General features: G+C 30.9%; 2 protein-coding genes and 1 long non-coding RNA gene across 5 annotated transcripts in view; all 3 read left to right on the forward strand.

Annotated features, from left to right (window-relative positions):
- The window catches only part of LOC127727118 (mitogen-activated protein kinase kinase kinase 1-like), a 33,894-nt gene extending 21,728 nt beyond the window's left edge, over positions 1-12,166 (forward strand). For both annotated transcript variants that reach the window (XM_052234549.1, XM_052234550.1), the window contains 4 exons: positions 204-366; positions 2,829-2,960; positions 4,356-4,630; positions 5,921-12,166. In XM_052234549.1, the coding sequence (XP_052090509.1) occupies positions 204-366; positions 2,829-2,960; positions 4,356-4,630; positions 5,921-6,079 (729 nt within the window). In that variant the 3' untranslated portion in view covers positions 6,080-12,166. The remainder of the gene's footprint in view (positions 1-203; positions 367-2,828; positions 2,961-4,355; positions 4,631-5,920) is intronic.
- Positions 1-26,956, forward strand: part of LOC127727137 (uncharacterized) — a 159,977-nt gene extending 133,021 nt beyond the window's left edge. Inside the window, exon 3 of the long non-coding RNA XR_007993789.1 lies at positions 26,072-26,956. This is a non-coding gene — a long non-coding RNA (uncharacterized LOC127727137). The remainder of the gene's footprint in view (positions 1-26,071) is intronic.
- Positions 15,695-25,055, forward strand: LOC127727125 (uncharacterized). Of its 2 annotated transcripts, none has more exons than XM_052234567.1 (9): positions 15,695-15,796; positions 16,509-16,679; positions 18,513-18,673; positions 20,031-20,098; positions 20,571-20,670; positions 20,933-21,025; positions 22,551-22,678; positions 23,382-23,484; positions 24,044-25,055. In XM_052234567.1, exons 2-9 carry the CDS (start codon positions 16,527-16,529, stop codon positions 24,489-24,491), a joined length of 1,254 nt encoding a protein of 417 aa, XP_052090527.1. In that variant the 5' UTR covers positions 15,695-15,796; positions 16,509-16,526; the 3' UTR covers positions 24,492-25,055. The 2 variants fall into 2 exon arrangements, with proteins under 2 accessions (XP_052090527.1, XP_052090528.1); XM_052234568.1 differs by having other exon boundaries at positions 15,696-15,742.
- Positions 26,957-27,354: the final 398 nt, after the last annotated feature.

The raw sequence follows: 27,354 nt of genomic DNA on the forward strand, positions 1-27,354 counted from the left end.
AAAAAAAGACGTAGGTTTGGTATATTCAAATTGATTTGTGTTTGATAAGATGTATATGTCCATGTAAGAATGCACATATTTATGATTGTGTTTTCAGATATCATTCTGTAGAAATGATGCCTCTGAACATTTTTATGTTTGTATTTTCAGATATCATTCTGTAGAAATAGTTCCTCTGAACATTTTTATGTTTGTATTTTCAGATATCATTCTGTAGAAATAGTTCCTCTGAACAAGAGAAGGTTGTAGAGACTATATCAGAAGAAATACAGATGATGGCGAAACTCAATCATCCTAATGTTGTCAGAATACTAGGGGCCACTAAACAAGGATGTCACTTCAATATGTTCTTAGAATGGATGCCAGGTAGTCCTTAAATATAGCAGAGCTGACACATAGGAATTAATATCTTCTAACTTGTGTCTTTGTTGAAAGTGTAATCATAATACTGTTATCTGCAACTCCTCTGAAACCACTCAACATAAACCAAACAAAATTTAACATAACAGTTCAATATATATGCTGATATCATTGATTTTGGAATTTTCTTTTTGGGGTGAGGGAAAAGGGTATTTGTGTCTTATCTCCCTTAAATCTCTTAAACTGCTTTACAAAAATGAGAATCTTTAATAGCAAGTGTTGTAACTCCAATTGTGTTGTAGAATAATTTTGTGTTTGTCATTGTCTGTGAGAAAGTAGTAGACAAGTGCGAGGATATGGTGCACACCCATTTGGGAGTTCATTATGTCTTTAGTCATTTCATTATGCATAGTCAATGCTTAACACAACATTATTCTTATTATTGTACACAAATGTACTGATTATCAATTTTTAATCAAACCAGTATAAAAATAATCTCATAAAATGCATCTTTTAACTACAATATTAAACCAAAATTTGTTTAGATTCATACAACATTTTTTTTAAAGGAGCTTTTAGAAATAATTCAAACAATTATAAATTTGATTATTTTTCTGTGGTTTTCCAAGTGAAAGGTTTAGCTAGCTATAAAATCAGGTTTAATCCACCATTTTCTACATAAGGAAATGCCTGTACCAAATCAGGAATATGACAGTTGTTTTCCATTCCTTTGATGTGTTTGAGCTTTTGATTTTGCCATTTTATAAAGGACTTTACGTTTTGAATTTCCCTTATAGTTTGGTATTTTTGTTATTTTACTTTTCCATAGCCACTTAGGCTAGGGTTTTTTAATTCGTTGGTTTACAGATTTTTTAAATAGAATAATTCGGGTTGGTGGGTCTGAAAAAAAAAGAGAAAAATTATCTTACAAGACAAAAAATATGTATTAAATAAATGTATATATCAGCTTACTAACAATAATTTTGGTATGCTATTTTGTCATAATTTCTTAAATTTTAGTTCCAAATTTTATTGCTCAGCTGTTTCAAATATACAATGCATTGTCATTTAATTTTGTAAAAAGGTGGGTAATGTTATGTCCATGGACAAACAGGAAAATAAATGGTCATTTCATGAACGAGAAAAAAGCTACATGTTGCTTTTTATCAACTTTCAGGAAACATGGTGAATAATGAGCTTCAAACACAAAAACAAGTGAAATAAAAATTTCAAACATGTCGCACGAAAATTACACTTTACCATCCGTGTCAAAAATAAACAGACTCGCCCACCAGAAAGACTAGGATATTGGTTTCATCCTTTGTCAGGCAATCCCATTTTTGATATCCAGATAGACAAACATTTTTTTCAATCTATGAAACAAGAAAATTCCAAATTGTTTGTGGATATCTCTTACTTTTAACTTGACGTCTTTCACGTTTGGATGGGTCCATTTCATCCATGAGATGAAAAATCTTACAGAATCATTACAAAAAAGGAAAACAAACTGATTGAAATGGGTTTTAAACATAGGTTTCATTCCGCAAAATTATTTGCGCAAAAAACATTTTAAGGACATTTATGATTGTCTATTTTTAGAAACACAAACCACAGATTATTTTTAGAACACAATGTGTAATTATTTCTGTCAATGTTTAAAATGCCAAAATAATGCATTTAATTTCACGAAAATGCTGTTAAGCAGATGTTTTAATTTATATTTAAGGGATAATGTATTTGTGAGGGTCGGCAAGAATGAAATCGTTTAAATATCAATTTACTTATTTTTTTGTAAAAATCAGAAAAATAGGGTCAGCAGATCCGTAAATCAACAAATTAAAAAACTCTGGTCTTAGTGACATTTTACAGAATTCTAATAAGCAATTGCTCTTAAAAACACCAGACCTGAGAGGTCTGCCTTTGAAATATCAATAGAAGTGGCTAGTGTATAGTTACCAAATCGTTCTCTTGTTTACCAGTACATATCAGCATAAACAAGCACAATAAACTCAACAGAAGTTCTTAGCTGTCATGTAAAACTGTCACCTCATAGAATAAAAAATATTACCATAGAAAATAAAATTTCAGAAAATTAATGATTCACCAATGCTTTTTAATGCTGATAACAGGCATATAAAGTACACAATTTTACATGTGGTTTATTTCAAGAGGGTCCATTTCCTATTTACTGAGTCAGTATGGTATATTTAATATGTTATTTATTTCAGGAGGGTCCATTTCCTATTTACTGAGTCAGTATGGTATATTTAATATGCTATTTATTTCCGGAGGGTCCATTTCCTATTTACTGAGTCAGTATGGTATATTTAATATGTTATTTATTCCAGGAGGGTCCATTTCCTATTTACTGAGTCAGTATGGTATATTTAATATGCTATTTATTTCCGGAGGGTCCATTTCCTATTTACTGAGTCAGTATGGTATATTTGATATGTTATTTATTCCAGGAGGGTCCATTTCCTATTTACTGAGTCAGTATGGTATTTTCTCTGAAGATGTTATGATCAGTTATATATTTCAAACACTGAGAGGACTGGCATATCTCCATGACAACCATATACTTCATAGAGATCTGAAAGGTAACAGTTATAGAATTATATTTATTTGAATAGAAAATTGTTGCATTTACCAAAATTTCAAGTAGTTGACTTGCAAAACTCTTTTCTCTGCATATTTGTATAAGTTTTTGAATAATCAGATTTTAATATTTATTGTCTCGCTTGACGGATTCAAAAAGCCAGTCATAGGTATGCTGTTTCAGACGTCGGCGGCGTCAACAATGTATTAGCTTGGTGAACCACTAGTGGTAAGTTAAAGATATTTGGTATGCAGTTGTTTTAGTATTGGCACATCTCATTACCATGGAGATTATTTGGCCCCGCCCCCTCAGTTATGGTCTATTGACTTTGAAATTTTTGCTTAGTTTTCATGTATTAGTTTGTGATTTGGTCAGTTAATGGGGAACCACTAGTGGTAAGTTAATGATAATTGAATGCAGTTGTATAAGCATTGGCATATCTCATTTCCATGGAGATTATTTGGCCCTGCCCCCTCAGTCATGGTCTATTGACTTTGAAATTTTTGCTTAGTTTTCATGTATTAGTTTGTGATTAGGTCAGTTTATGGGGAACCACTAGTGGTTAGTTAATTATAATTGTTATGCAGTTGTATAAGCATTGGCTTATCTCATTTCCATGGCGATTATTTGGCCCCGCCCCCTCAGTCATGGTCTATTGACTTTGAAACTTTTGCTTAGTTTTCATGTATTAGTTTGTGATTAGGTCGGTTTATGGGGAACCACTAGTGGTAGGTCAATGATATTTGGTTTGCAGTTGTTTTAGCATTGGTACATCTCATTACAATGGAGATTATTTGACCCCGCCCCCTCAGTTATGGTTTATTGAATTTGAAATTTTGCTTAGTTTACATGTATTAGTTTGTGTTTAGGTTTGTTTAAAGGGAACTACTTATGATAAGTCAATGGTATTTGGTATGCAGTTGTATTAGCATTGGCACATCTCATTTCCATGGATTTTGTTTGGCCATGTACCTTCAGTCATGATTCATTGACTTTGAATATTTGCAAAACTTACATGTAAAAATGTTGCTATTTTAATTTCAACATTTGCATTATTGGAATAACCAAAAAGCGAGACATATCTCTGTGATAACAGTTTATTCCTGAAAGCCACCATCACAAAAAAAAACAAATAAAAATTATCTTAAAGTTATTTGATATAAAAATAAGGAGATGTTGTATTATTGTCGATGAAAAACTCTTTAACAGAGTCCAAGCAACTATAGGCTTTCAACTGTACGCAAAACCCATACTATATAGTAAGCTATAAAATACCCTGACATGACGAAATGTTATGACTAGTATTCAGAAATAGTGATATTAAGAATTTGTTTGCGCAATCTCAGATATTTGAAAAGCATAATGAAAAGTTGTAGGAAGACTTATTGTATTACAGGTGCTAACTTGCTGGTAGACAGCACTGGTCAAAGGTTAAGAATAGGAGATTTTGGTGCAGCCGCTAGGTTGGCCTCTCAAACAACAGGTGCTGGAGAATTTCAGGGACAATTATTGGGTACAATAGCTTTTATGGCCCCAGAAGTTTTACGAGGTGAGGAGTATGGCAGAGCATGTGATATATGGAGCACTGGTTGTGTCATAATTGAGATGACAAGCATGAACCCACCATGGGATGCAAAGGCAGTTTCTAATCACCTCGCTCTTATTTTTAAAGTAAGTGAAATATTATATTTGATATGTAGTTATTGCTGTAGTTTATTGGATAAAAAGATATGGTAAAATATTCAAACACTGTGGATCCATTATTATTCGTTGGTTACCAATTTTCGTGGATTTCGTGGGTACAGAGGAAACACAAATTATATTGTTTAAGGAATAGCAAATTTTCTATAGCAATATATGCAGACTTTGGCAAAACCACGAAAATCTAATATCCACGAAAGTGCAAGTTTTTCTCATTCTAAGACCATTTGAACCCACGAAAATAAATGAATCACAGTAGACAAACATAGAGATACAATATATGATAAACATAACCTGTTCAAATATAAAGATACAATATATGACAAACATCACCTGTCAAATATAAAGATACAATCTATGATAAACATCACCAGTCAAATATAAAGATACAATCTATGATAAACATCACCAGTCAAATATAAAGATACAATATATGACAAACATCACCTGTCAAATATAAAGATACAATATATGACAAACATCACCTGTCAAATATAAAGATACAATATATGATAAACATCACCTGTCAAATATAAAGATACAATACAATATATGATAAACATCACCTGTCAAATATAAAGATGCAATGTATGATAAACATCACCTGATAAATTTTTCTGAGATTTGTCAGTACTTTATAATGAGTGATTTCAATCCAGTGAAATTATTTTTGTTACAAGATCATTGTTTCTGTTCTTGGTCAACATCAATCTTTTTGGTCATGGCTTTTTTCACTTGGTGTAACACCTCCAGAGCTATTGCTTTGATTTTTATATAAATTTGAAAAAAAACAGTATTCATACCTATTCTAAGAAAAAATATTCTATATATTGTTACATATTAATATGAAGTGTTCAAGAAGTGGTTAAAAAACAGACTGAAATTGGTCGAAATAAAGTATAGACTCTTTATTTTAAAAAGATCGTAAGACTTTTATGAAGGTACCATAGAAAGGTTTTAGAAGTACCATTTTGACCTAAGGTTTTGTTTAGCTGCTTGAGAAAAGTGAAATAGGCTAATTGCAAAAATTCAAGTAAGTTTTTCTTTATCATAAACCATATACATCATTTGCTTTCAAAATTTTGGCATGAGAATTCCTGATGAATGTAAATACAGATTTGGCATGAGAATTCCTGATGAATGTAAATACAGATTTGGCATGAGAATTCCTGATGAATGTAAATACAGAAAAGTGCTTCAGACCAACAAAATCATAAGGTGTTATTTTCATATGATAACAGATTTTATTTGATATTTTAGATTGCCACATCAATGACTCCACCTCCAATACCAGAAAATCTGTCTCCACCAATCAAAGATCTGGCTTTAAGATGTCTTGAAACGGATAAAAAGGATAGACCATCTGCAAAAGATCTTCTGCTGCATCCTGTATTTACTAATTATAAACCAATAAGATAAATGAAATATTAGATTTATTGAATGAGATGATCTTTTTCTTATGTTGAAAGCACAAATTTGCAAAATCAAAAGTAACCTCAATGGGTTGTTTTAAATGTAGCTAAGATGACTGGAAAAAGACAATTTTTTGGGGAAAGGTGCTGAATATTTTTTCCCCCAAGAGGTAATTTAAAACTTGAATAGTATGTATACTAATATCATAGTACTGATATATTTTGGTGATAAAATATATAGCCAAGACATCTGTAACATATCGCTCATAACTCTCACTCGATGTTAGGCATAAAATGGTTGAATGGAAAATTAATTGGTAGAGGAATTGAAAACTGAGAGCTGAATAAAATCAAGAGTAACATGTTTGTACAGAATAAAGAGATTGTCTTTGTCAGCAGTTCCTACTTCACAACATATTGTTATTGAATTAAGAGTATTGCATCAGCAATTAAATGGTTAATTCAGGGATTGAAAAATTTGTTCATATTAAGAATTAATGCCATCATTTGAAGAAGACAGATCATAAATATTTTTATATCAATTAAATTGAATCAAGAAGCCTAATTGTTTCAAGAAATGGTTGTGAATTTTTCTATTCCAAATCATATTTTTATATATAAGATAATATATTTTACTACAATTTGTAAATTATTTATTTTATCAAGAAAGCGATTTTTTTACTCACTGTACAGTATTTAATGATGCATAATAAAATATGAATGAGATATAAATCAACATTGTAATCATTACAAGGTCATTTTGTACAGTGGAACCTGTCAATAGAAAATCCCTTGGAGACTGAGGAAGGTTATCTTTCTTTAAAACTTTTAGTCATAATCAACATGGATATAATACCTAATCATTCAGACTTTACAAATATTTTTTACTTTGATATTCTGACTTCATATAAAAATTAATGAACAATTTTCAAGTTGTTAAAGTAGTTAAATGAAATTGAAATTTTACAAGTTAGCAAATTATTTGAACCGGGATTTTATTGTACAATCTAGTAGTAAATATTTTATGATGCTGATGGCTGTTTAGTTCAACATTGGCATTTTTTTAAAGCAGGTTTCACTGTATCTTATCTAGTCATATAATCAATTCTCAATGCCAAAATCTTTGTATATAGTTAAGCTTTATTGTATAAAAACTCTGCCCACCAAATCTTTAATTGATACTTAGATTTGTAGTCTGTTTAGATACTAGTTTTGATATAATCATAATTTTTACATGTTTGTTATTATTTTCTTTAAAGGGAACAACTTCCTTCTGCATGTTTTTACACAATAAATTGTGATGGTATGATAGAAAATGATAAGGGCTACATGTTGGCTATCAGTTTCCAGAAATGAATCTAAAATTCCACTACATCCCTATTTTGGGGAATTCCCATACATGACCTGATTTCATCTTAATATCATACTTGTAGTATGGATAGCCATCACACCCTAGAGTCTTCCCTTCTACAATATCCAGCACAGCTAAATAATTAATAAATTTCAATGGAAATTTCAGAAAATTCTCTACTAATTTAAGTTACTTGATGCAATTGTGCACCTATTTTATTTGATTTTAGATTAGAAGTTGGTATTTTAATACCGGTACTTTACCTTGTATTTATTAGGGGAGGTATTACTGGTGAAAAAAGTTTTTTTAAATTGTGAATATTTTTAAACAAATAGTAACTTATTTGGTGTGTAGAGAAACACTGTTACTGAATACAATAGTGTAATGACAGTAACAATACAACATATTTTGAAAAAAATGCCAGAATAGTTTTTGCTCAATTTCCATGCCTACTGTTAGTGCTCTTGTATACATATTTCTGTCATGAAATTGAATGTCCTTTATAATATAAATTCCATATAGAAGAAATATTCTGGAATATTATTTTCACTGGAACAAATATAACAGTATTTGTTCCAAATGGAATAAAGGGTAAAGAGTATTTGTTCCAACAGACCGATGTCCTATATATTTGATAAGAGAATAGTAAGAGATGATGCTTTTATCTTTTTGTACAATACTGTGTGATCTGTTAATTTGGGGATGTTTTCTGAATACAAATAGCATAAATAAGGCACTTAAGGCAATACTCTTTAATTTAATTTCACCATTTTGGTCATTATTATACCAAATATCATTTTTGAATTATTTCTTATATATTTATTTGAAGTTTAATTATTTTACTCTACTGGTTATAATCTTTAAATTTCTGCACCAAAATGTGTATGCCCTTCTCCTGTACATTCTAAAAAAATTGTTGTCACTATTGAGTATTTAGATCTGTTTTATCATTTCTATTTACGTGTTTATTAATTTCACTAAAGTGCTAGTTTGGATATGCTTAGATATGAAAGAGTTTTGCAAGAATTACCCAAGTTTTCTTCAGATTTTTTTTTTATTCATTATTCTATGTTATTTTATAATATGATGTTTTCCATGAAAACATTGTTCATGTGAAAACTATTTGAAGTATGATATATATCAACGATCTGTCTCCAATCATATAACATCTTATCATGCTTACCCTGATAGAAGCCCCTGGATGTTGTATTCAAGTTAAAGTGACGTATTTATTAGTGTGTCTGAAAATCAAATTTGAGTGCCTTTGAAACATTCCCAGAAGTTTAAGAGTTGAAATCATTTCAATGTGACACATCCTGAACATGCATGAAATATTTCCCACTGGATGTTAAGCAACCAACAATCAATCAATCAAGGAGGAAATCTTAATCAATAATTTCCCACATTCCCTTTTACATGTCAAACTATCAGAAGACTGCAATAAAATAAGACATATATGTCATCTTTAAAAGTTGGCATGTTCTTTTGTATGTACTTTGTTCCTCCAAAAAGGGTTGGGAGGTTGATAATGAGAGGGACTTTTAATTTTAAGAACATAATTTTGATAATTTAAAAAAAAATCATAGACTTTAAAAATGGCTCAAATCATTAATTAGGGCAATAACAATCAATCGTTTTAAAAGAATTGATAATATAAGATAAGTTGCACAATGTAAATAATTTTTTATGAATAATTTTAAGTCTATGAAATAATTTGTAAGTCTTCCTTAGTAAACTGATAATTTATGCCACTTAAAATCAGTTTGCAGTTAATCATTGTATGTCAATCTTTTGTTTTAATATTGCGTTCTATTTACATTTTTTAAACTTGACACAGTAAAAGTCATTATTAGGTCAACAGCATCTTTCATCTTATGAATGCCCAAACTTTGGGTATATTGTAATAAATAGTCAGCAGTCAGATAGTTTTACAAAATAAGTATTTCTCAGGTTTAATCACTGATGGTAGAATGTGTTATGATAAACCACAGCATAGCTTTATCATTTTTGATAGTTTTTGGCTGTATGAAAAGCAATAAAAGTGTATTACCTCCATGGCTTGCAATCTTTGCACAAGTATCAGTTTAGAGGCCTGATTGAAAGCAATTTTTATGCATGTAATAGTTTTTGGTATCATTGTAAGCTATCTTTATACATGTAATAGTTTTTGGTTTCATTGTAGCTATCTTTATACATATAATAGTTTTTGGTTTCATTGTAAGCTATCTTTATACATGTAATTCTTTATTGGCTTCGTTGCAGTCTAGCACAATCTTTAAACATATTTGATTGATGAATTCTGAATTTTTCAAACCGTTAAATGATGTAGTTAGTACTTACGAATTGGTAGACATATCTGAATAGAAACAGTTTATTAATAGAATAAATAATATATGTTTTGCTGTTATTACTGGTATTGTAGTTTTAATGTTGTAAACTAATACACGTCTGTTGTACTTTCATGTTTTATGCTTTCATTTGTTTTGGTTCATGATTTACCCGCCAAATAATGTCTTGTCCACATAAAGTTATTTACTGTAATGTTTCTGACCAAGAATTTGTGTGATTTAATTGTACTCAGTCAATTTACCCACCTAAGATGATTGACTTTAATGTATCTGACCAAGAATTGTACTTGTCAACTGACCCACCTAAGATTATTAACTTTAATGTATCTGACCAAGAATTGTACTTGTCAACTGACCCACCTAAGATTATTAACTTTAATGTATCTGACCAAAAGTTTATGTGATTTAATTGAACTCTGTCAAGTTTCCCACCTAAGATTATTTACTTTAATTTATCCTGCAATCGACCTTTCTACTATACTAATACAGGTGTACAGATAACACGAAGTGATAAACTTATACTAGACGTATACAGTCTCCTGGTATCCTGCTTCTGTTGCGAGGGAACGGTTATGTCAAATTACGGTTTACGTCACAGTTCAATTTGGGGTCCTCATTGCGGTCCGCGTTTAGGTCATGTCGATTTCTTTCAAAAACAAATTCAACGATTGGGATGGGAAAAAAATGTACAAAATTAATTGCAGGATAAAGACAATAACTGTTTAGTGTCTTTAAATATCAGCTGTATTTGTACTCGGCTCGAAACAGGAGTAATAGCTCGCTGAAGCTCGCATTACACCTGTTTCTTAGCCTCATACAAATACAGCTGATATTTAAAGACACTAAGCAGTTATTGTCTATATATCTACCAAGAATTTATGTGATTTAATTGTACTCTGTCCAAAGACTACTGCATATCAATGTCATTGATATCAAAGCACTTAAAATAACCCTCAGTAAAAATTGTTAGCAGCAAATGGTTATAATGTATCTTTTTATTTCATGCTATTGTAGGGTTTGTTTTAGGTCAGTCTATATTTTATCATGTGTTATAATGTATATTGAGATTCAATAGCAGATGATTTAAATGTCTGAAAAATTTGGACAGGAGAATTTTTCATATCAAAGAAAGACTATTCTGTATTTAAAAATACTATCTAGAAAGTATTTATAAACTTCTACAATAATAAAGTATATACTGGTACCCAATTCCAATCAAAGATGAAGATACAGTTCATTTAGATAAAAATGTTGTTGATAGGAAAAGATAATCATCATGTAATAAATATTAACCATAGGCCAATCAATTCAGAGACTAATATCATTTCCTTCACCAATCATTCATAATAATTCATCTTCATAAACTTTTTTTGCATTTAATGACCATTAGACTGTATAGAAATACATCTTTGATAGTTTACACTTGACTTTTATTTTCAAAGTACGTGACATGAAGATGTTGGATAAATATTTTGTTTACAAAAGGAGTGAATATCTTTCAGGCAAAATCTAAAATTTCCAAACATGTTTAAAGTCACTTTATAATATTTCAAATTAATGTTACATTGGTGCTTACTGGTTTATTAATGTAGGCTAAGATATTTGAGTCAATTTTTTCTGTAAAATGTTTTTAATTTTTTTGGAAATGCTATAATTTATCCGACCTTTTTGAATAATTTTAAATGCATACAATGAACAGAGGCGGATTTAGGGGGTGGCCCAGGGGGCCCGCCCCCCCTTTTGTGGGAAATAATTGGTTAATTATATAGGAAATCACTGAAGCATGACTGGAGCGGGCCCCCTCTTATGAAAATTTCTGAATCCGCCACTGATGAATTTTATGTCTTTACTGAATCACACAATATTCAGTGTGGATTTGTGTTGAACTTTTCCACATGTTTAATTGTTTGAATTTTGGAAAGACAAAAACAATTGTTGATTTAAATTTTTATTTTATCTTCAAAATATTCCCACAGCAATACTAATTTAGTATTAAGACTGGTAGCAAAATTAAATTACTTTTAATACTATAATTCTAAAGGTATAAGATATTAGATCAATAATATAATATTTAACTCTTAAGTAAGTACATGATATCAGTAATAGATACTTAATTCCTAATAGAAAAAATACAGAATTTAAAGGTCAGTTTTAATGTCAAAGGTCAAATTTCATCAAAAGAAATTTCTGCAAAATCTATTGATGTAGCCTGGTACATTCCATAAAGTCACAGTAAAGTACCAATATGTTTTGTATTATTTTGTAAACCTTTTCTTTCTGAAGTCTTGTATGTTATGTGGTTTTAGGTTTTATTTTGTCAGATATATTTTTAATTGGATATGAATTATTCCAATTAGTTGTTACATGTATTATAGAAATAAATTCTACAGAAGAACCATATTGTTGTTTTTTTATAGCATGCTTCCCTATTGTATGAAAAACAGACTTTGGTGGAATTAAGAAGTTTTTATCAAACCATACTTTGACCTATAATTGTTTACTTTTTACACATTGTGACTTGGATGGAGAGTTGTCTCATTGGCACTCATACCACATCTTCTTATTTCTATTAGTTACAGCAGAACATTTAGTTTTTTCAACAAGAGATTGGTAATGTAAGGCTTTTACTAATTTAAATTTTGAGTAATCAGGAAAAAAATTAATTTATTAATAATCACTTCCTACAGGCAAGAAAACATGGCCAATTTTCGTCAAACTTGGTGTATATAATCACTATGAGAGGATGAACATAATTATTTTTCATGATGATAGCCCATTTTGTCTCCTCTTTATATAGACAATATTTCATAAAAATAAATTCTTTACAGTACAGTTATGAACCAAGCTGATATTATTTGGTATATGAAAATTTAGACATCGTTTGTTTTGGAAATCGTAGTCAATATTTGCGAACATAAATGTCCAATTTATTGATGCACAACTAGCCTAGATGCAGTGCTTGAAAAGCTTAGTAAATGGTTTGTGTTCTTGACAATTGTTGAAAGTTGTATGGACATGTCTGGATGTCTGTTTTTGATTGACTTATATTGTTTGGTTTCCATCTCATGAATGATTACTAAAGGGTTGCAAAGGGCAGCTGCACCAGGAGTGTAAAATATGTTGTATGTTATATTGATTATTATGGTTTGTTAGACTGAAAATAGAAAATATGTAGAGGTTATACAATGCAGTTTTCCTAATGACCAATGCATATGAATAAGTAATGTCATTCAAATCCACGTCACTGTCCTGCTGGTGTTATGTTAGTGTCTTACCTCAATTATTGTGACCTTTTGACCACAAGTAAGGTCAAATCGAAGACTTAAAAATTGGTATATTTCTGTTTTTTCCATTAAGTATGTAGCATTTAGAGAAAGAACATGTCCCAAGACTCATGCCAAAATAATATATCCATGTAGGATAATATATATGCTTGGAATGAGTTTCATAAAAAATCGTATGACTAAAGTTGATGGTAAGTATACTGAATTGTGTAAGACATACAGTCGTGAGATTTTTTGTGAAATTGACTCCTATATACTGTTACCTTTTACTCAGCAGATAAAAATTCAATTACTGGTAATTGTGTCCGTCAATGAGTAGGGTTTACTAGGGTGTCATTAACGAGCTTTTAACACTTTCACCTCACTCCTGATTATAAACTTTAACTATAAGTTGTAGGGAATCATTAGACATTTTGATTACAATAAGGAAATTTTAAGTGATGAAATTGACTGGGGACAAAGTGAATCAACTTATCATGAAATATAAACATATGGAGATGTGGTATGATTATTAGTTAGATATCCACCAGAGACCAAAGGACAAAGATGTTAACAACTTAAGGGCAATGTACAGCCTTCAACGATGAATAAAATCCATAATATAGTAAGCTATAAAAGGTCCTGTCATGAAAAAAATATGAAACAATTCAAAAGAGATAACCTACAACCTGATTATGGCTTAAAACAACAACAAAAAAGGAAAAAATAAATAATGCAGCCAGCAACCAATGGCAACCACTAAATAGCAGGCTCCTGAGTTTGTCTAATCTATTGCTCAATGTTCCATTAATTTCTAAGTAATTGAGTAATCTTGATTTAAAGTCTGGTTTTCATATATACATCAACATAGATTTATTTTTTGTTTGTTTATTTTTTTGCATAGTTCTTATGTTGTGATGTTGCACCACTTTCCCGTGTTAGGGGAGGCGCCAGCTAACAAGTTTAACCCTGCCACATTTTATGCGGTAAGGGTTTTGCTCATTGTTGAAAACCATACAGTGACTTATAGTTGCTAGGTTCTACGTTTTTGGGTCTCCGGTGGAAAGTTTTCTCCTGGGCAATCATTCCACATCTTCTTATTTTTGTCTCGCCTAGACGGAGTCAAAAAGCGAGACATAGGTATGCTGTTTCCGGAGTCGGCGGCGGCGGCGTCAACAATGTATTAGTTTGTGATTAGGTCTAGTTCATGGTGAACCACTAGTGGTAGGTCAGTGATATTTGGTCTGCAGTTGTATTAGCATTGGCACATCGCATTACCATGGAGATTATTTGGCCCAGCCCCCTCAGTCAAGGTCTATTGACTTTGAAACTTTTGCTTAGCTTTCATGTATTAGTTTGTGATTAGGTCAGTTTAAAGGGAACTGTTAGTGGTAGGTCAATGATAATTGGTATGCAGTTGTATAAGCATTAGCACATCTCATTTCCATGGAGAATATTTGGTCCTTACCCCTCAGTCATGGTCTATTGACTTTGAAACTTTTACTTAGTTTACATGTACTAGTTTGTGATTAGGTCAGTTTAAGATGGACCTGACTAATGTTAAGTCAATGATATTCGGTATGCAAATGTATTGGCATTTGCAAGTTTCATTTCCATGGAGATTATATAACCCCACCCCCTAATTATGGTTCATTGATTTTGAAACTTTTACATAGTTTACAAGTTAATGTTTGTGTTTAGGTTTGTTTAAAGGGAACGACTGATGAAAAGTCAATGGTATTTGGTTTGCAGTTGTATTAGCATTGGTACATCTCATTTCCATGGAGATTGTTTAGCCCTGTACCTTCAGTCATCATTGACTTTGAATATTTGTATAACTTACATGTTAAAGTATTGCTATTTTAATTTCAACATTTGCATTATCAAAATAACAAATAGGCGAGACATATCTCTGTGATAACAGTTTATTGCATAGAACATGAGCTCTTTAGAGCTATTTAACTGACTGAAATATAATAACATAACAGGATCAATCATTGAATAACAGCAGATACATATGATATACAGCACATCTAATCAATACAAAGCACATGTAACGTATACATGTAACGGGAGTATGTTATATATATAACTATGTAACTACATAAATATAAACTAAAGGTTTATTCAAAAGACATATATGGTTGAATATAATTTACATACAAGAAGTAATAAAATACGGTGGCGGCTAGTCTACTTGTTCTATGAATAGAGATTCCATATCTGCAAGCCAAAGTATGAGTGTCTGCTCATTTCAAATCCTAAGCTGTAGACTGCCCTGAACCCAGTGAGTGACGTCATATTTATAGTTCTTGGGGACAACGAGCCTGGCAGGGATGTCAGGCACGTGCAAGAAATATTAACATGGACGGTCTCGAGAGAAATAGTTACGGAACTATATATATAATACTAACTTTAACCAATTTCCCCAAATAAATAGTATAATTAACAAGTAAACAAAGTGACCACCATTACATACATATAAAACACATACAGGCATTAATTCTGGTGGGGTTATCTTTCCCTGCACTCGTATGTTATGGTGATAATTAAGAAAAGTTTATGTGCTCCTCAATGCAGGAGAAAGATACAGAGAGATTTTAAAGTTCCGGATATTATAATCCGACAACGGTTTTTAACTTACAATTTGCATTCCAAATTCCAAGATGGCGACGATTTGTTAACGATCGTAGCGAAATCAAATATATGTTATTATCAAATCTTGATGGTTTTTATAATGTTACAATCAATTAATATAATTAGTAAGTCTAATTCCAACATCCAGAACATTTAATTTGATAATCGGCAGTACTTTTATCTTAATTTCTTACACAAGAGCAAAAAAATCGTCTGCTTCGTTGTCTTAACAACTATGACAACATTTTTTCTTCAATCCTTTTTTTTTTTTCGAAAACTCATTATTTTCAAACGTTTTTTTTATAACTTTTAAAAGAAATATAAATCTTTTAATAGTCATACAATTGAAGTGGTTAATCATTGGAAAGGAAAATCACCTCACAGTTCCAAATTGTACAAAAAGTTTTTATTTTAATCCCAATCTGTATATATAACTTATTCTGTTATTTAATTCTCATTTGTATAAAATTTATATATCAATCATGCATGCACAGCAGCATGTATTCTTCAGTATTGAACCATTGTTAACCACAACAAGGAGATCAGAAGTTCAAGTAAGAAGCATATTTAAACTGTGACAAATTTTAAATTTTTATTAAATTAGAGAATCTATTTTGTAAATAAACATACAAGCCTTCATAAAAGAATATAAAGATATTACATGAAAAAAAAAAAAGACACATGCTATGTGATGAGCTCCAGCAGGCTATAAATTTTTAACAAGTTAATTTGCGCTACTATAAACATCAAAAAACAAAAACAAAAACATGTTCTATATTATACATGTACTACAAAATTATTTAATAAATTAATTTTTTTACTACAATGTTTAAACAGGTTAAATGAGAGAAGAAAATGGAGGAGCATCCATTTGATCTTCAAGCTTACGAACCACCACTTTCCCTATGGAGTTTAGTGGAACAACATGTCAGTCCATATGAACAAACAGAGATAAAAAATATGTTAGGAGAATCATTGGTGGATCAGAGTTTAGAACTACATGCTGAGGTGTGATATGATGATATCCTGTAATTTATAAAGCAAAATATGTGCTTTAATCATGTTAATGGCATTATAATTGACAAGTGAATCAGGATTTAAGCTAGGATTTTAAGGGCTTTAGTCACTTTTGCATGAGTGGAATTATGTCACCTGTTGTGACCATTGATTAGGGTCGAAACTTGTCGCCTGCTAATATTTTGTAGAAATTATTGTTTGCTTTTACAAATTTAAGTGACAAAATCGATCAGAAATACTTTCGTCATTTTTAAAATCATTTCATAAATTGCTAAAATGACGAGCGCTAGTGAAATCACTAAGTGAATAAAAATACCAACAGTGATAGAATCATTCAGCATTAGAACTTAAAGCTAGTTTAGAAAATATACTTTATCCAATTTTCATATCCTCATTCAGGACTCATTCATTTTTCAGCACTGGAAAAGCTTTTATGGTTTGTCCTTCCCCAATCAGAATCAAAAGTTTAAATGCATGAGGCACAAAAAAATAATTTGTTACTGCATTAAACAGCAACTCAACAACAATTATACAATAAAACCCCAAAAATAAAGCTAAAACTTGGGGAGTTTTTTTATTGTGACAGGTCAACAAGATTTTTTGTTTAAATTTGAGTTTGTTGAAAGTTGTTTCCATGCATATGTCCACTGATTGGTTATATATTATATATATATATATATATATAAACAAGTCTAAATTGAAAACAACGTTCAAACCTATGATTGTGTTGGATAAAAACCGCAATTTTTATACGTGTGCATGCAAAACAAATTTCTTGTTGGAGGGGTCTAAATACAGCACAAACAACATTTTCCAAAAGACCAAAAAAATGAAAAAGTATATTTTAACAAAATGCATTTGACTAACAGGTCGAACAATATATATGTATCACCTGATCTGGAATACCATATTGCAATCTAGTTTAAAATTTGATGGATTTTGTCTTTCTCAAAAACTAAACATGATAGATGACACAAGTCAAAATATTTGATACTTGAACTCTTTATTAGAGTAAAAGAGTACAAGTGTATCTGGCAAATGCAATTTTACTTGAACCTCGGTTTTATATTCCATTGACCTTTAGATCAATTGCCAGAGAGTGCAGTAACTGCCTAATACAATGTAATATAAGGCCAATGTTCAACAGGGGAATTTTTGCCTCAAAATAACAATTCACTAAAATAGAAAGGTGTTGAATTACAAAATAAATACTACAACTAGTTATAAACATGAGAAGAAGCCTGTTGTGGGGGATATCATAGTGTATTATTTAAGAGGATAACTGTATTGATGTTTGAATACTGACATTAGTAGGCACGTTTATTTGTGTCAATTTTCAGGGGAAAGGATATTGGATATATGTACATGTGACAAAATTTCTAAGATACGCTGTAAAATAACCATTTATCAAACAAACAATGATTGTATTGGTGTTATTCATCTTGATACTTGTTTGAATGGGGTTGTTAAATATGAGATAAAGAAATCATACCTTTCAGAAAAATCAAGATAGCCCATAATCAATATACTACTTATCTTTAATTTGATGTTCATTGTTAACTGCAATGTTTTTGGAAGTAATGAATGCTAGAATTAGCATTAATTTCACAAATTACTGGTAAGACTTTCTTGAAATACTGTTATTCCTTGCCAGACAACACAATAGTGCTAAAACAAAATTACATAAGACAATCACAGGAAACCACCAGGATATTCAAAAGAATTGACTATGGAAATAAGGGTCAGGTCTTGTTATTTATCTTAATTTAGCCAATTGTAAGTTTAACTTCAGTAAATACTGAGGTTTGTACATGTATTTTCCAGATTGATACCTTGTTAGAAATATGGCGAGATTACAGATATGAAACTGATGACATGCAGCCAGCTAAAATTCTCCCAGAACCCCCAGGGCTTCGTGGTAGACTTATACAAGAAATACAATTTTTTGTTGATAATGTGAAAGAAAAAGCACAAAATCAGGGAATGTAAGTACCAATATTGGAATAACTAAAAATTTCAGGATTTAATTACTAATTTTATAGGATTAAGCTAAATGAATACAATTGATAGGGCACATATTGCATATAACACAGAACTTCTTGTTAAAAAATGGGCTACATTTCTTGCATTCACATGTTTTGATATTGTTTGAAAATCAGGACTCACGCTAGCAGGTGACTGGGGCAAAGAAGTCGCTTTCCTGTCCGTCACTTCGCTTTGCCCGACCGTCAAAAACGATATCTAGTCGCCCTGGTGTTCACAATGCTCGCTTTCAGTCGCTTTAGCCAAAAGCAATTTTCAATATTTACTAAGTCGATGAAACAGCAATTTTTCATTTATAAGTAAGAAATTCAAAGACACAAACGATTTATTTCTTTAGAAAAGAGGAGAAAGTATTGACTTTTCAGATTGATTGTATGTTATTTCATACAGACAACTTCTTAACACTTCCGGTACTTGATACTCGAGAGCGTATATCAAAACATTCTGATTTTCGGCAAAATAATTTGTTACTTCATAAGAACGTGTTGAAAATTGCCTTTAGTTAATGTTCAATCCATTTATTGCTTTAAAAACGTCATATTCCTTTCCAAATAGCTTGTCAAACATTGTAAATTTTCTTCGTCAACCATTGAAATAAATGTGCAAACTACGGATCGGAGGCGGGATTGATCGGAACCGGACCAGATATAAACGAAATCCATATTCTTACAATAATAACTACAAATGCACAAATGGCACCATCTGCTGACAGAAGAATAATGATCCCAAAAAGGAAAATTACACATTCTACACGCATTAACAGACTTTTGGTTAGCTCTCCTTGCTTAATGAATATATTTCCATTTATAAGCATTGTTTAATTTTATTGATGAAAGTTGCTTAACTTTGTTAAATTTATATATCTTTTTAATGAGAAACAATGAATTTCATAAAAATGATAAACAGAATAGTTTTTTAATTGAATTTTAATTGATATATTATACTTTCTTTTCCTTTTTGACATAAACACTTAGATATGAATCTAACAATCTAAAATTTGACAAAACAAGTCTGTCAAGTACAAATCATGGTATATTCATATCTAAGTGACATGTTATTATTCAGATATGCATGTAATACTTGCCACTGGACACAAACAACAATTATATACATTGGATACAGTAAATACTCAAACTATGAAAACCTGAGTGAAAATAATACTCAATATTTTTTCTGGAATATAAGAATAGTTGCTTTCTATGCTCTCTTTACTCATATTTCATTTGGATGGCATTCTACAAAAACCAATTAGGAAAACACTGATCATTAAAAAAATCTGTTTTTAAATTTTTATTTTAGGAATCCTGACAGGGTATTGAACACAAAATATAATATGGATGTAATTGATTATGCATTAGATAGTTCAAGTAAGTTCATGTAATTGATTATGCATTAAATAGTTCAAGTAAGTTCATGTAAATAATTATGCATTAAATTGCTTAAGTTAGTATATAAGCAAATGTATGAATGATTTAATATCACATGTTATTATAGAAATAATATTAATAAAAAGAAAATTAAATGAAAATGTTCAAAAGTTCTGTGAAAAAATGAACGTAACATGCATATAAAAAATGAATGTATCACTATTTTGATAACTTTTTAGATCAGTATATTTGAAATAAATTTTAAACTATTTCTTACTTTTTATGATCTTCAGTGTTTCTTAGAAGACTACAGACAAACAACTCATATGTTATGTATTTATTCTACTATATGTTATAATAACAGTTCAAGCACAAAATATTAAGTAAATGTATTGCAGATTTTTTTTTTACAACTGTTCTTCTGTTATGTTCTGCACTGTTGATTTTGTATAATTAAACTTTAATTATGTAGGACCCGGAACAGGAAGACCTGGCTCTGCAAGACCATGTTCAGCGTTTTCTAGAGAAGGAAGAGATACTCCTATGATAACCAGTCCTACTGGTAGTGATAGGTATGTTAGATAATATATCATTATTTTTTATGATGTGTGGAACATATACCGTTATTTTGGAATTTTTAAATCTTACAGTTTTTTATGATTTGCAGCTCTTAAAGATTCTAATAGATATATAAAACAAGTTAGAATGTACACATTTATGAATACCAGTATTGCTATTTTTTGGGGTAACATATTTTATATACTTATAAATGCACAAAAGTACTTCAGAAATAAGTACATCAATATATATCCTGTTTTATTTTTTTATTTTCAGAGCCTCTTTTGCATCCACTTTAAGTGAAGAAATAGAATCAATGAATGATAAATTGAATTATCTGAAGTTTGATGAATGTGTCCAGCATTTAAGGTACTAATGTTTCAGTATGTTACATATGTATGGGAGAAACAGTCTTTATATATAAGTATTCTATAAGCAGTACAATTTTAAAATACTGTATGTATTTTTATAAAAGTTTTCTGTTTCTTTAACTGGGATCTGCTTCTAATTAATGATTAATCATGACTTTTTTTTTAAATTATAAAAACCTGTCAACATTAATTAAGTCTTCAACAATAGACACAGGTTTATACAATGTTTCAATCTCTATTAGATGTCTCGTCTGTTAATTGTTAAATAATTACTATAAAAAACAACTCTGCAATCAACACCAAGTTCTCCAAAAATCAAAACATTAAGATATGACATTAGACAATCACTGAAAAGGATCCAACGGGTATTGTGATACCTTTTTGGCAAGCCTGCGAAATTTATTTCGCAAAAACGAGACATAATGATCCTAGATTCCGTCGTCAACATTTACGTTCAGACTGTGGTTAAAATTTTTTTGGACATCAATAACTTTGTCAAACCTACATGGAATTAGATAAAATTTGGACAAAAGCTTGTTTATGACCAAAATACAGTATCCAGAGAAAACTTTGAAATTATTTATTTTGATTTTTCCGTATTTTACTGATAAATGGACTTGGTTTTTTTCACACTTAGCATTCAGATTCAGTCTGAGGTTAAAGTTTTTCAGTCATCAATAACTTTGTCAAACCTTCATGGAATTTTAGGAAATTTGGATAGAAGCTTGTTTATGAGCAAAATACAGTATCCAGAGCAAAATTTTGAGATTTTTTTTCTTTTTTCCATATTTTACTGATAAATGGACTTAGTTTTTTTAACATTTAACAAATAGATACAGTCTGGGAGTTAAGTTTGTTACACTTCAAATACTTTGTCAAACCTTCATAGAATTTTATGAAACTTTTTTATGATTAAGAGATAATGTCTGAAGCACACTTTTGAAAATATATTTTCATTTTCAGTATTTTTCTGATAGATGGACTTTTTTTACAGTTAGCATTTACTGACAGTCTGGGATTAAATTTTTTTGACATAAGTTTGTTAACCTACGTGGATTGTTATGAAACTTGGACAGAAGCTAATCTTCAAGACCAAGAAATAGCATCTAAAGAGAAAGTTTGAATCTTTTTTAACATTCTATATTTTACTGATAAATGGACTCACTTTTTAAGTCAACATTACACTTATACACTGACAGCAGCAATCGTAGGCGAGACACAGGGTTCCGCAGAACCCCTTATGAATTTTTTAGTCTGTATTGCTATAAATATAAAAATAAAGAGACATGGTATGATTATCCACCAGTGAAAAAACTGGGGATGTAAAACCCTACATGTCACTGAACAGCCTTTAACAATGAGTAAAACCAATATTGTATAGAAAGCTTCATGTATAAACCTGTATGATGTCATTTCTTTAAAATCTCTCAAATTCATTGCAATTATTTTACTGCTTTTATATTTTCTGCATCTTCATTGAATAGTATTTCTGTAATGTTTATGCATGATCTTGTGGATTTCAGATCAACATTAGAAGAGGAAAATGAGATATTATTAAGAGATATAAGATTCTTATATGAATGTATTGATGATGAGGCAGAATTCAGGGCAGAAAAACAGGGTACAGTGTCCAGGGAACCTACAATATTAGGTTAGTAATAAAAAACAGGGTACCATATCCAAAGAAACTTACAATATTAGGTTAGTAAAAATCTGAAGTCTTTAAAACCAAGGGTATGGAAACTTTTATATTTGCTAGTCTTAACTGATTTGAAATCCAAATTACTGAATTGAAATTCCTAATTTTAAAAATTTGAAATTGCTGCTTTATCTTGATTGCAATGCTTTCCCCCAAATAAAACTGCCAATCACTATTGTATGATAATTTACAGGGCATTCTGAGTTACATAATGATGTAATTTATCAAGTTCAGAAGATTTACTTCATTATTTAATTATGTTTCAGCAAACATGCCAAAGGCTATTCTTACTTCAAAATTAATTAAAAAATGTTATTCAACGTGGTAGATAAAAAAAATTTCAACAATTTGAACAGGAATTACTATGCAATATACATGAGTGCAAGTGTCCACCTTTTGAAGGAGTACAAGATTAGATGCTTGTAATCGTAAAATAAGATATAAAAAATAGAAACGAATTATGTAGTGTTTGATTTAACAAACTTTCCACAAACATCAATTTGATGCATTAATTTTTGTAGATATTATCATAACAGTGTTTGAATTTTAAAAGTTCTATAAACAAGAAATAATTGGACAATTTAATTTTATTTGAAAAAAAAACAAAACTGTTGGACAAGAATAAATATTTTTGACTAATTAAATTTGTTTGTAGATTTGCAACAAGAAAGATCCAAGATGGAGAAAGAACTGCTAAATAACACTGTAGTCTCAGTATCTAAAAAGGGTACAGGACCTCGAAACATTGCTTCAATAAAGTAAGTAAATATGGCAGGGATCACCACAAGGGATACTCCTCCACCCTTCAATTTCCAGCACCATTTACATTTTTTTATCAGCATAACCTTAAATTTAGTAATTATATGAGAAGTTCGGAAAATAATGTATAATCAGTTAAAAGATTCTGTGTCATAAAATTAAGATACCTTAATTTTTGTTTATGCATTTATGTGAGTATTGAAAAAGGTTTATGAAAATGTTTTTTTAGCAGTTAAATGATAATATTAAAAGACCCACCATTTTTCTGTGGTTATGCTGTTATGTATGTTGTTAAAAAAGAAGCTTACTCATCTAATACAGCAGGGTCAATTTATTATTTTTTACTCCTTCTCTAATAAGTATTAACAATTGTGATAGCAAAGGTTTATTGACTTTGATATACTGTGAAAGTACTTTAATTCGTGGGTATCAATTTTCATGGTATGAGCAAAAGTTACATGTTCATGGGTTCTAGAATTCGTGGATTTTCACTGTAATATTATGTCTATTGTTTGAGTCAGATTGTAAAGTTTTATCATTTGCTTGATTTTTTTTTAGGAAACTTGGACCTATTGAATCTCCAAAAATAAGAATAAGAAACATAGATAGCCCACCTGTTCCAATAGTGACCAGAGATTGTGAATCACCTAAAAATCCTCATGAACTAAACATTACTAATTCACCAAGACAAGGTTCTCCAACTATATTGTCTTCCACTTCTAAAAATAGACCTTTAAAGGCATCACATGATATAAAACTTGTTAATCAGTCAGCTGATAATTCTATTTCACCTGGTGATAGACTCAAATCTGGGTCAGGCAACCAGGTAAGAGGTAGACGTAATGTTATGACAATGAAGGAGGGAATTAATGGAGCACAGATTGTGACTTTAGGTATGCCATCAGATCAGGGAATTACACATGTACCTTCTCCACCTCCTCTTTTAGAGAGGCCACGTTCTGCTCAGAGATTTAGAAAAATGGTGATGGACTGTCGAGACACGTGACAGAAAAGAAGTATTTAATAAAAAATGTGATTCATTCCTAAAAGAAGTCTGTGATACTGACACATATTTAAGTATGTGATAATGGAAATATATTGAAGTTGGCATTTTTGACTTAATTAAGACAAGCTTCCACAAAACCTAAAGAAGAAAAAACATCTTCTTAGTGCATGTCATTCATAAGAGAAGTAAACAAATCTTTTCAAAATGTTAAATAGTGTGCTATGATGTTGCCAGTATTAATATTTGATTTAATGAAACATGCATTTGGTCATATTTTAATGAGCCTGACAACATATTGATTTCCTCAATATTCCTCTACTTGCCTATGTTTGAAAAATAGTTGCACCAAGTGTTTATTTCTTACTCATTTGTCATCAGTGTGTATTTCATAATTTTATCATTGAGTGCTGTTGTTATATTGCTTTGTTAAGAAATGTCTTGTTTTATATTTCTGTGTAGCTGACAACAGTGACTGCTGAAAAATTGTAATTTATTTATAAATGTATTAAATTGTGCACATTGTACACTTTTCAGAATGAGTGCTATTAAAATTGATTGTGCAAGTTTCCTTTTACTCTGATGATCTAATCCAGAAAATAGATATATCTCCATTAGGTCAGTGTGAAAACATACAGATTTTGAGATTTTTTTTAATTAGGGGGAACCCTTACGCCTTCATTCTTAAGTTCTGTGATTCATTTGTTTTGGTGGGTACCAATTTTCAATCATATTAACTTTTTGTTGACACTTCAAAATTGGTACAATTCTTCATTGAAAGGCAATAACTGTTATCGGCCAGGTCAAATAAACTTACTACTTCTGCCTACTTTTTATACGACGGCAAAAAAATTTTGCGGTCGTATATTGGTATGACATTGACGTCGTTGTCGTAGTCGTCCGAAGACACATTGGTTTTCGCACTCTAACTTTAGTTTAATGAATGGATCTCTATGAAATTTTACCATAAGGTTCAATATCACAAAAGGAAGGTTGGGATTGATTTTGAGGGTAATGGTACCAACAGTTAAGGAATTAGGGGCCAAAAATAAGCATTTTGGTAACTTCCAGACATAACTTGTGTGTTAGTGTATGGATCTCTCTGACATTGTACCACAAGGTTCCATATCACAAAGGGAATGCTGGGATTGATTTTGGGGGGAAATTGCCTCAAAATTTTAGGAATTAGGGGCCAAAAAAGGGCCAAAAAACAAGCATTTTTCTAGTTTCAGAACAATAACGTGTGTGTAAGTGTATGGATCTTTCTGAAATTGTACTACAAGGTTCCATATGACAAAGAGAAAGCTGGAATTGAGTTTGGGGGTAATTGCCCAAAACGTTTAGGAATAAGGGGCCAAGAATAAGCATTTTTCTAGTTTCCAGACAATAACTTGTGTTCAAGTGAATGTATCTCTCTGAAATTGTACTCCAAGGTACCATACCACAAAGGGAAGGCTGGGATTGATTTTGAGGGTAATTGCCTCAAAATTTTAGGAATTAGGGGCAAAAAACAAGCATTTTTCTAGTTTTAGGACAATAACTTGTGTGTAAGTGTATGGATCTTTATGAAATTGTACTACAAGGTTCCATATCACAAAGGGAGAGCTGGGTTTGAGTTTGGGGGTAATTGCCCTAACGTTTAGGAATTTGGGGCCAAAAAGGGGCCTAAAAACAAGCATTTTTCTAGTTTAAGGACAATAACTTGTGTGTAAGTGTATGGATCTTTATGAAATTGTACTACAAGGTTCCATATCACAAAGGGAGAGCTGGGTTTGAGTTTGGGGGTAATTGCCCTAACGTTTAGGAATTTGGGGCCAAAAAGGGGCCTACAAACAAGCATTTTTCTAGTTTCCAGACAATAACTTGTGTTCAAGTGTATGGATCTCTCTGAAATTGTACTGCAAGGTACCATACCACAAAGGGAAGGCTTGGATTGAGTTTGGGGGTGATGAATCATAAGGGGGTTCAAAAAATTTGGGGGAGGGATTTTTTTCACAATCCAAATTCAGTGCTGTATCAAGCTTGAATGTTGTGTCCATACTTGCCCCAACTGTTCAGTGTTCGATCTCAGCGGTCGTATCAAGCTGCGCCCAAGCGGAGCATTTTATTAGTTTATATTTTGTTGCCATTCTTAGTTTCAGTCTATCAAAGTTTTCCAGATATTAGGCAAAAATACTAAAATTGGTCAAAAATAGTCATTTTTGGCTGAGACTACTACAAAACATAGTAGTCACAGTTTAAAAGCTATAGAGAGGTGTCAACTGATGTTTTTTGACCATGTTGACTTATTTTGAAAGTGTCTTGCTAATAATCATTGCTGATGTTTTTATTTATTACACAGCTACTTAGCACAAGCAATCTTGATGAACATCTGATAAGATGTATAAAAACTACATTTGTTGAGATGTATATAAACTGTACATTTGTTGAGATACATTTAAATGGACTGTGCACATGTTAAGATGTATATAATCTGTAAAGATCCAAATAAATTACATTTGAAAAGATACATATTATCTGTTTATATACATCTTTACAGATATACAGTATACATTTTTGTCTTGCGAGACATGGGTATTACTATCCAGCGGCGGCAGCATATACTATTTGTATAAAGCTTTATATCTCAGAAGGTAGAAGACCTGGATTCTTCATACCTTGTATGCAGATATCTTATATCCTAAGACAAGGATGAGCCGGAGTTTTACATGCTAGTTCACAAGATAACAGTCCGCAGGAAGACATGTCGCCTTACGTGGACACATTATTCTGAATCCAAGCCCACCAGTCTTAGTTCTTAATGTCGCGTGCTGAGCAGAGAAGCAGCAAATACCAATTTTAAAGTTTCACCCAGCCAGGGATCAAA

This window comes from Mytilus californianus, unplaced genomic scaffold, assembly GCF_021869535.1.
Source record: "Mytilus californianus isolate M0D057914Y unplaced genomic scaffold, xbMytCali1.0.p SCAF_19, whole genome shotgun sequence".
NCBI classification, from domain to species: Eukaryota; Metazoa; Mollusca; class Bivalvia; order Mytilida; family Mytilidae; genus Mytilus; species Mytilus californianus.